General features: G+C 38.4%; 1 protein-coding gene across 2 annotated transcripts; it reads right to left on the bottom strand.

Moving 5' to 3' along the window:
• Nucleotides 1–14: 14 nt before the first annotated feature.
• On the bottom strand, nucleotides 15–9,840 carry LOC127172498 (thrombospondin type-1 domain-containing protein 1). Of its 2 annotated transcripts, none has more exons than XM_051121795.1 (5): nucleotides 9,662–9,840; nucleotides 8,350–8,469; nucleotides 5,096–6,055; nucleotides 3,589–3,747; nucleotides 15–3,502 (listed from the first exon to the last, which is right to left on the bottom strand). In XM_051121795.1, the coding sequence occupies exons 2-5, from the start codon at nucleotides 8,405–8,407 to the stop codon at nucleotides 2,064–2,066; spliced, it is 2,616 nt and encodes an 871-aa protein (XP_050977752.1). In that variant the 5' UTR covers nucleotides 8,408–8,469; nucleotides 9,662–9,840; the 3' UTR covers nucleotides 15–2,063. The 2 variants fall into 2 exon arrangements, with proteins under 2 accessions (XP_050977752.1, XP_050977751.1); XM_051121794.1 differs by having other exon boundaries at nucleotides 8,350–8,474.
• Nucleotides 9,841–11,427: the final 1,587 nt, after the last annotated feature.

An 11,427-nucleotide genomic window follows, 5' to 3' on the forward strand; every position in this document is an offset into this window, starting at 1 on the left:
TATTTTTGATTAAATCCGAGAGCAACTGACAGGATCAAGGCCCAGAAAGGTAGTAAGGACACCATTAAAATAGTCCATGTGACATCAGTGGTTCAACCATAATGTTAGACTAACACAGAAGTGAAGAAATAGTTGAATAGAGTTATTTTTGTTTTCCTTGCACACAAAAAGTGTTCTCGTAGTTTCATTGCATTACAGTTGAACCACTGATGTCATATAGACTGTTATAATGATTTCTTTACCACCTTTCTAGGCCTTGAACATGTCAGTTTCAGGGTCAGAAAACCCTCAGATTTTAACAAAAATATCTTAATTTGTGTTCTGAAGATGAACGAAGGTCTTACAGGTTTGGAAGGACATGAGCGTGAGTAATTATTGACAGAATTTTCAATTTTGGGTGAATTATCCCTTTAGTATTTTAACTTTGCATGCATGCATTTAATAGCATACAATATGCATACCATAATAAAACAGCATCTAAACATACTGATCTTGTTTGGGATTTTGTATCAAACTTTTTTGTTTTATGTAGTGCTTCATTAACATGGTCGACTGTAAAAAGAAAATCATAAAAAAATGCATATTTACAGTATTTTCATCTGTTCTCCTAAAACGTGAGAATTTACATTTTCCAGTGTACAAACAAATCTAAATGTGTACAAAATATACTTGTGATGTGAATACTGTATAATGTCCACAACAGCGTTTGGGTGCCACGTTAAAAAATTAAACAAAATCTAAAATTCTGAGATTAAAGTTGTAATATTTTGAGAATAAAGTCAAAATTGTGAGAACTAAATTGAACCAATCTTTTATTCCTCACATGTATTTAATTAAAAACAACAATAAAACGTTCTAAAGGTTGAAGTGGACTTCAACTTGTTAACATAAGTTATTGTTGTCTTTTCTGAGGTATATAAGTTACTATTCACAAGCTATTTTATTCACGGTATAACAGTAAATGATTGAAAATAATATTTAACGTCTCCCCTTTATTATATGTAGCACGTCAGCCAACCAGTAATCACAATAATTTTGTGCTTTGTTGCTTTTAATATAACACAGCTCAGCTTTCAAGTTTTGTCAATTTTATCACGAAATACAAATTATAAATGTGTTTTTCCTTTTATTTCATGTTTATAGCACAAAATAAATGTGACGTAACATCAAAAAGAATGAAAAAAACAGTGTAGCCTAATTTAATGAAACAAATGTCTCATTGTAATCGGAAAGATGACTGATTCACATACCGCTTAAACTGAGGCGAATACAGTGATCTATCATACCTCATTAAAAGGCGTGAAAAACACATTATTGTAAAAGACTTATTGTTTGTATTTCGCTATAAAACTGACAGATTTTAAAAGCAGAGACTTTGGAATATCTCCCGGTGCTCTCAATCCAGCCATTTGCATGAGCAATAGGCTAGAATATACTCTTAAAATATTATAACTTTAATCATTAACTTTAATAATTTAATCTGCTACAAATTAATTTTCATAATTTTGACTTTATTCTCAAAATATTTTGATTTTATTCTCGAAACATTTCAACTTTAATCTCATAAGTTTAACTATTGTCGAAATATTTGAAATTTATTCTCGAAATATTTAGACTTTATTCTTGTAATTTCGACTTTATTCTCGAAAAGTTTCTACTTTACTCTCAAAATATTTAGACTGTATTCTCTTAATTTCGACTTTATTCTCATAATTTTGACATTATTCTCAAAATATTATGACTTTAATCTTGTAATCTTAGATTTTTAATTTTTTTTTAGTGGCACTAAAATACCGTCGTAAATGTCCTTGACAGTGGTTTGCATAAGATCAAAATGGCTTTTCAAATTAATATTCATAACTCCATAAATAAACATAAATCGATCATAGTTATCATTTGTAGGCTCTACAAAGAGTTTACAAAATCTGATATACATGTCCACATGAAGCAAAATAACCTCCTGCTATTAAAAGCAAGTGCTTTTCATGCTATTAAGACTTTTATTTTGAAGTTTGCGTTTGCTTCAGCAGAGTGTAGAAACCTTCCAGGATATGCAGGTTTGATTAGGTGAGTTTATGAATAGTCAGAACCTCTACTCCATCATCCTCACCCAAGTATCCAGAAATGTCCATCATGTGCTGTTCTGACTCTGTGAGATTATACGGGGAGTTGCTATAGTCCGCAGAGAGAGGAAGACTGCGACAGCGTCCCCTGCGCTGCTCTGAGGTAGAAAATGTGGAACTGCGTTGTCTTTGGCAGGTAGATGAATTAGCCTCTCTGAGCTTCCGGGCTAGTATGTTCCTCTGGATGGGTGAGGGACCTCTTCTGCTCCAGTTCTGTTCTGCCCGTTCAGCTCGGTCCAGTGCAGAAGATGGGCTTCGGGCTACGCGATGACGATCCACCAAGGGTTCTTTTGTTGGTGTCACTGGAACTGAATCTTTGGAGTTTGACTGAGATGGGGGAGTGTCAACCCATGGTCTTCTCCTGTGGTCCACTGAGTTATCAGTTATTCTAGGACTGGAACAAGACCAGACCTCAAGTTCAGGAAGTGTATGCTCCCAGTGTCTGCTTCTACAGCTCCCCTCTGGTAGCTGGCGGGGAGTCACCTGGGTCAGGCTTCTTTCTCGGAAGGGTCGGGACGGGGGCAGTTGATTTTGGTTGTTCTCGTGGAAGCTTGAAGTTCTTCTGAAGTTGGGATTCTTGGAGTATGGCACTCTACTGCGCTCTACCATCTCCACCCAGTCTGCCGTACGCTCAAGACGTTGCGAGTTGACACTAAATGAAGTCTTCGGAGGACTCAGCAACAAGTCCACTTTTTGTCTGTCTGATAAAGCGTTGTTTTTGGGAGGCCACGTGGGTTCTGCAAAGGCAGACCTTATGCGGAAGTGGCTGCTGCTTGACTCTTCTGGGCTGTCAAGTTCTTGGGGCACCGGAGTTAGACCTGTAGGGGTTGAAGCCACTGCCTCCAGCATGGTGTCATCCACTGGACTCTGGGACACATGGTAGACTTGAGTGGCCTCTTTCAAGCCCTTTTTCTTCATCTCCTTGAGCTGTTGCTGAGCCAAGCGGTAGCCAAAAAGAGGTGGAAGGATCTTTTGACCAGAAGGAGACATCCTCTCCGGGTCTTGAGAAAGTGGAAGAGGAAGGGTCATGCTCTGTTGACGAGCCAACACACCTCGGTCCGAAGGTCCCTGCTTTGCAGGCATAGTAAGTCCCTTCTGAAGGGGAGCTGCTTGGAGACTTTCTGAGAAACTGGGTCTCTGTAAGCTGTGACCACAGATAGAAGCCTCATCAGAGTTCTTCCGACCACTGGGAGAGTGGAGAGATCCACGGCGCATGGAGCTGCACTTCGGAGCACGGCAGAGTTTCCTCCACACTGTGATAAAGATAGTGGCCAGGATCACAGCCAGGCATAGGGAGATCCCAGCCACTACCACTAGATTCCCAGTTAGGGGCGAGTTCACAGCTGGCGGAGGGGTGAGGGGTGGAGGCGGAAGCTCCTCTACATGAAGAAGAAACAGGATGGAGTTTGAAATAATTTGTTCTGAAAACAACAAATGAAATTGATAAAAACAGTGAGATGTTTACCAGTGCAATCTTCTAGTGAACAGTGTGACTGCTCTCTGACCATGCCAGTGCATTGCATCCCACCACTAGAGGGCAGCAGACATTCACGAACACGCTCACGCACCCCTTCTCCACACGTTACACTACAACCACTCCATGGCTGCCAAGGTCCCCACATTCCTTTAGAGCAATGATATGGAATTAAAGAGAAGAAATGCATTGAAAATAATGTATATCATGCATAAACACACCTTAAACGGCATAAGTAAATAGTTTTTGCCTCAAGAGAATGTAAATGATGATCGATGCCAAGGTGTGCTAAGGCATTTCCAGAGTGTTCTGGGGAATTGTTAGCTGGTTGCAATACTACGTTTAATGCTTAGGGTTAGAGGTCAGGGCAAGGGTGTCCAAAGCTGCTCCTGGAGGGCCATTTTCCTTCAGAGTTTAGCTCAAACACCTGTCAAGTGGTTTCTAGTGATCCTGAAGACCTTGGGTAGCTTGTGCAGGTAAATTTAATTAGGGTTAGAAGTAAACTTGGCTGGAAAGTGGCCCTTCAGGAGTACGACTGGACACCCTGGGTTAGGGGTCGAGAGTTAGGGTTTCAAATCACTAATCCTAAGTATAAACAACAGCAATAGTGACAAATGTCTTTTTAAAAATAGCTAATTAATTAGCAAATATAAATAATTAGTTTAGGTTTATATTATATTTATATTATATTATATTATATTTAATCTAGTGCAATCCTGTAAGGCCTTAAAGGAATAGTTCACCCAAAAATGAAAATTACCCCATGATTTACTCACCCTCAAGCCATCCTAGGTGTATATGACTTTATTCTTTCAGACGAATTAATTCAAAGTTATATTAAAAAATGTTTTGGCTCTTCCAAGCTTTATAATGGTAGTGAATGGCTGTTGAGATTGAAATCTAATGGAAGTCCAATAAAGTGCATCCATCCATTATAAAATATTCTACATGGCTCTGGGGGGGTTAATGAAGGCCTCCTGAAGCAAACAGATGCATTTGTGTAAAAAAAAATATCCATATTATAAACCGTAATCTCTACCTTCCGCTAACTGTCATACAAGCATTGACGAAAGACTGGCGTTCCAGCGGATGACATAGGACGTAAAGTTTTAAATATGGATATCTTTCTTACACAAATGCATCGATTTGCTTCAGGAGGCCTTTATTAGACCCTCTGGAGCTGTGTAGAGTACTTATAATGATGGATGGACGCACTGTATTGGACTACTGAATCTCAACAGCCATTCACTGCCATTATAAAAACTTGGAAGAGCCAAGACATTTTGAATATAACTCAGAATGTATTCGTCCGAAAAAAGAAAGCCATAAAGTGTACACCTAGGATGGCTTGAGGGTGAGCAAATCATGGCGTAATTTTCATTTTTGGGTGAACTATCCCTTTTAAACATAAAATTAAGAAAAAAACAAATCAATGGTGCTAATTCCAAATTAAATTAGCTACGTTTTGTACATGCTCAACAGATAAAAGCGGACTCACTTGTATGTTTTTGCACAATCACACAGGTCTGGGCTAAACTGGGAGCCTTACTGTAGACGAGTGTTAAATGGAAGCAGTACTTATTCCTTCCAGGGTCAAAGATGGAGCAGTTAAACTCAGTCTCATTCTCCCCTTGCGTGAGGAAATTGAAGGCCAATTGAGAGGGAACAGCCATGTCATTACTCTCTTCCTTATAAAGCAGAACTTTTCCATTTGTAACTGTACAAGGAGGAGCAATTCGACGGACATGCACAGCTCCCTCACAGCCACTTTTGTAAATGTTATCCACAAGAAGCTTGTAGGAGAAGATGCTGGACAGGTAAAGAGGACCAGAGGATTTTATATCTTGCTGGATGTGAGGGGATTTTAAGGAAATCTGGATGTAGCCACGCTCTGTCAGAAGGGATGCACATGGCATCTCCACATGCTGTGACCTAACTACTGTAATATTGTGTCTTGTCCGGTTCTGCACCTTCTCGAAGGTTTTCCTCCCAATCTCGACTTGTTCCAGGTAGCTGACGTCAAGGAAGACAGTTGAAGCTTTGCTGCTAGAACAAGGATGGAAGTTGTCGTTAGTGTACACTCCAATCCTAAAGTCATTAGAGCTTCGGTTGTTGCTGCCACGATCCACAGCTAGGTGAAAGGTGGGCCAGTGCACGTGCAGAACTGGACTCCACCACCAGATGGCACTCCTGTTAGACACACCAAGGTTGTGTTTCTGCTCCAGTCTGAATCTGAAATTACCTGCATACAGGAAACAAGAGCAGTTGAACTCCAGTGACCCTTCTGATTGGTTGGAGGGAAGCAACCTGAAGAGTACTGTAACATTCCTGTCGATGTCAATCAATGATACTGTTATCCTGTGGTCGGTTAAGTTGCTTTCAGTGCTGTAATCCACAAACACACTAGCATTGCTCAAGGCGATGTGCATTGATGGCCAGAGATGGATACCAGCCATTGCTAGAAAGAAAGGAAAGAAAGTATAAATTAAAATCAATCAGCAGACGTAAAACTTAAGAGGTAAATTTTGATCAACAGTTTGGATCTTTGCTATTACTAAGTTCCCTAAAGTAGCATAAAGTGGCCAGGAGAGACAAATCTACTTCCTGTAGCTCAGGGATGTCCAGACTCTGTCTTCGAGGGCCACTGTCCTGCAGAATTTAGCTCCAACTTGCCTCAACACACCTACCCTGAAGTTTCTAGAATGACAGGTAAGACCTTGATTAGCTGGTTCAGGTGTGTTTAATTGGGGTTGGAGCTAAACTCTGCAGGACAGTTGCCCTCTGGGAGCAGCGCTGGACACACACAAAAAAAAAATCTAAGTGATACTTAACCATGACAAACTCATTGTCCTGATGGTGTGAGAGTTGTTTCCTTTAGCTATGGATTCTGAAGGATTCTGAGTATTTTAGCATGTAGTTATGCAGTTACATGGATGTTCTCTGTGGTTTCTAGGTGGTATTTACTGGTCAAACATTAAAGAGCTCACTGTCACTGCCCTGTCCCAAAACCTTTGCGGTCTTCCTCTTGAGTTCACACTTTTGTGATGTAATACCACTTTGGCTCTCAGGTGGAAATCTGCTGTGGAGCTCATGAGTACTCTTCTCAAAGCTAAAATGACGAATGGGACACCCTACAGTCTCTTGGACTTAACAAACACATGCTCGCAGTGGCAACTGTAAGTCCCACTTGTTGTGCACATTGTGTGCCATTTGGGACCGGCCCAAGTCTCTGTGGTACCCGTCATCCTCTGTCTGATTGCTTAAAATATTAAAAGCCAGCCAACTACAGGCCTGGAAGAAATTTCACATTATTTCTTCTCTTCTTTTTGGCTTTGTTGCTACTTTTAATGACAGTATGTAGGACAGAAAATAATGTAGAGAAAAGGGAGGAATGTGATTTTTACAATACGCAAACTTACTATCGCCAGTATATTCACTACAGCCCATCAAGACGGAGCACACGTGGCACTAGGTCATGACTTAAACTAAATTGGTTATTTTAAATTGTCATTTTTCCAGACCTAGATTAGACCTCATGGTTCGGCTCTGATATTAGTGTAGATTTAAAGGGTTAGTTTGCCCAAAAATGAAAATTCTGTCATTTATTACTGACCCTCATGTTGTTCCAAACCTGTAAGACTTTTGTTCATCTTTGAAACACAAAATAAGGTATTTTTGATGAAATCCAAGAGTTTTTCCACCTTGCATAGACAGCAATGCAACTACCACATTTAAGGCCCAGAAAGGTAGTAAGAACATAATTAAAACAGTCCATTTGACATCAGTGGTTCAACCTTACTATTATAAAGCTAGTGGTACTTTTGTGGATGCACATCGAAGACTGACACGGAAGAGAAGAAATTGTTGAATAAAGCCATTATTTTTGTTTTCTTATACAAAAAGTATTTATTCCTTTAGCTTCATAACATTATGGTTGAACCACTGATGTCACATGGAATATTTTAACAACGTCCTTACTACTTTTGTGGGCCTTGAACGTGTCAGTTGCGTTGCTATCTATGTAGGATCAGAAAGCTCTCGGATTATATCAACAAAATCTTAATTTGTGTTCAGAAGATGAACAAAGGTTTCACAGGTTTGGAACTACAAGAAGGTGAGTAATTAATAACAGAATTTCCATTTTTTGGGTGAACTATCCCTTTAAGGTTGTGTATTTTGAGCCAGATCTAAATACTATGCTACTATGTTACACTACTAAATAATAATGCAACACTGAAACACATAAGCTCTCAGGTCAGTTTTAAGATAAGTTCTATCGCTGCACAGTACTGTTGTCTTTTCCTGCAGTATGACAACTTGAGGAGGCATTGTGATTTACAAACGCTGTGTGTGTGGGTCACTTCCTGCAGAAAAAACAAATGCATCCAGGGGAAGAGAGCGCAGGAAAAGCCAGTGACCCTCCCTTCCCCCTCCCTACATTTTCCTCTCCAACTGAACTTGATTCACCACGGTGCACTTGAAACTGCCAATCACTGACCTTCGTTTAAACTCTATTTTGCATGAGAAGCAGAAAAGTTGGATTATGTAACAAAACATTTGTGCCGTTGTCATGATTCCTGCGGATGTAATGAGTACTAAAAAGTTAATACACCTGTTGCATTGCAGGTTTGCAGTTCTTTTCCTTGCCACAGTCACCTTTGGTTTGATTTTCTATAAAGCTGCTTTGGCATACAAATAAAATTAGAATTCCAGGATAAAGAGTTTTTTTTGTATGTAAGGACAACTTCTCACCAAATCCCATCAGGAAGAGCAGCACAAATGGGGTCGCTGTAGGGAAACCCTGTGTCATTCCGACTTCTGCGGCCTCTTATCTTTCTTTGTCCACATCACCCCAGTCCACTTTTATTCACTCTGTCCTAAAACAGACCCAATTGAATCACACACAAGGGACAAATTAAATACGTTCATTCTTTATACCACACTGGTTTGTTTTGGCAATCACCTAACTTTTTCACTGGACTATCAATCGGTAAGGTGGAAAAATGAATTTGAATATCTTCTTGATAATATCACATTTTAATACATAGTATACAGAGACTATTCATTACATACATATGTGACCCTGGACCACAAAACAAGTCTTAAGTAGATTGGGTATATTTGTAGCAATAGCCAAAAATACATTGTATGGGTCAAAATTATCGATTTTCCTTTTATGCCAAAAATCATTAGAATATTAAGTATTAAGGATATTATAAAAAAATAATTTTTGATTAGTAATATGCAATGCTGAGAACTTCATTTGGACAACTTTAAAGGAGATTTTCTCAATATTTTGATTATTTATTTATTTTTTTTTTTTGCACTTCCAGATTCCATATTTACAAATAGTTGCATCTCGGCCAAATATTGTCCTATCCTAATAAACCATACATCAACGGAAAGCTTATTTATTCAGTTATTCATTCTCATGTATTCAGATGTATAAATCTTAAAAATGTATCCCGTGTCACATATACTATTTAGGTTATACTTATTAATTGCTTTTTACACAATTGCTTTTCTTTAATATCTTTTAACCTATTGTGTCCAAAAATGCTTAGTTACAAAAAAAAAAAAAAAAAAAAAAAAATTCTTGCTTAGCAATGGTTATCCATGTTTCATTGCTTTTTGAAGCAGTTACATACAGAGAGAAAGAGATATACATATAGGCTACTATATGCTCTTAATATAGTTTTTATTCATTGTTTTTGTTATAAAACTATAATTGTTGCTATTACTCTATACTACTATAACATTCTAAAAATACATTCTGTATAATAAACGCATAAATAGTAATACTATCATGTTGCTGGGACACAATACATTTGGACACTCTAAAAACGTCCAAATTCCTATTACTTTTTGTTGTAAACTTACTACTCATATTTGTCCATTGATCTCTAACCTTCAACTTATACAAAATAAAATAAAAAAAAACCTTCATGCATTGCACGTCTCACAGATGACGTTATAAACAAAATCTGTCAACAGCCCACACTTAAATGCTAAGAGAAAAGATAAATAAAGGTATAGAGGTAGATGATTAAAGTATTTTACTTACATATGACATTGAGTCGGATGAATACCGTATGTTCTTGCATCGTAATCGGGTTGAAAGGCATCATGTTATCGTGAGTTTGTTTTTGAGCGTTAAATGAATGAACGTCACGGAGCGCCACTGCTCTGAGGAACGCTCCCATGAGCGCGCACTCACATTCGCACACTGACGCGACCGTGAACGCGCGTTCCCTTGCTTCCTCTACCGGCAGTATTTACATCTAGCCGACGAATTGTGAAGAACTACATATTATACATTCGCAATGCGTATCCAACCACAAATTTCTGAAGAGAGCTCTGCTGGCTCTCCTTAATATAGCCAATTAGCCATACAGTTCATGTTTCCAAACAAATGTCAGAAGTTAGCGGCGAATCATCTGCTTAATATAAAAAAAATCTCTCCTAATTAAATCTGCTCACAATGGGGAGGTCTGTCTCAAGATGAGCTTGGCATTTTGGCAAAATATTTAAGTTGATTAATATATTAAACTATATTTAGGAACAGTCTACTCATTGTAATGGCAGTTGTCATTACTGGCTCACATGTTTCCATGGAACAGACCTTAGAAAAACAGAATATAATTCCTTAGTACCAGCAATTAGTGCCATAAAAGACAAACAAAGCTGGTGAAATGTCTGATATAATACACCAGAGTGAAAAACGCCAATAAATAATAAAGAAAGTTAAATTAAAGGGGTCCTATTTTGCCTTTTCACTTTTAATTTTAGTCATTGTGTGTGGTGTGTATGTTTGGGCATTAAAAAAAAAAAAAAAAAAAAAAAAGATCTACAAAGTTACAAATCTCAAAGTCCACTCCAAAGGGAGATATTTCGTTTTAAAAAAAAAAATCCCTTTTCAAGAACTACAACAAACAGCTTATTTGGACTACAGCCTTGTTTTCCGGATGCTGTGATGTCACAAAAACCATTAGAATATCATTAAAAGAAATCCCGCCTACTTAAATATGAATTGTTGGGGGATTAGCCTAACTTTAGCGATGCAGCATGGAGAGCCGCTTCTGGGACGATTCAAGGAGCCATTGGTGCAGCTGGTATAAACACAAGCATTGACTAGAGTGGCCGCGATCAGCTCCCTTGGCCGTGTCAGAGCCGTAACGCGGCACAGACGTGTTCAGTGTGTGGTAAGAGATTTATTGATCATACAGTGTAGATAGCTTCACTTATAATGCCAGTGTTTTTTAAAATGCATAAAATTGCGCTAGACTAGGCTAGGCTGATCAGAGATGATGTTCTTTAATAATGTTAATGCTCTTTCCTCGTTTTCTGTAGCTGCTTTTTTGATAACTAAGGAAATGTAAGCATTATAATTAGTAACTTACAATGTTTTTATTCAATTGTTGTCATGTTAAATACAAATTAAGTCATATTAAAAACATTAGGCTGCTTTTAGCCTTATGCTGGAGTTGGTTTTGGGTAATGAAACTAAGTATGTAAATAATTAAATAAATTAGCACAATAGTATTATCAGTGATCTCACAGGCTGACGATAGGACCCAACACTACTGTAAAGTCAACTATACCTTAATATATCCTTAACTATAATGGAGCAGATGGAACTTGCTGCTTTGGCAAGGGGTGTGCAGTACTGAAACACTGTCTAAGCTGTTGACCAATCACAACGCACTGGGAGAGCTAACCAATCACAACACATTTCTTTTTTCGGAAGGTGGGCCTTCAAACCTGGAACTAATCGAGCCATTTGTGCCAGGCTGGGGAGAAAGGTATTGTAATAATGTAAATTATGTGAAA

Source organism: Labeo rohita, chromosome 10, assembly GCF_022985175.1.
Source record: "Labeo rohita strain BAU-BD-2019 chromosome 10, IGBB_LRoh.1.0, whole genome shotgun sequence".
Taxonomy (NCBI): Eukaryota; Metazoa; Chordata; class Actinopteri; order Cypriniformes; family Cyprinidae; genus Labeo; species Labeo rohita.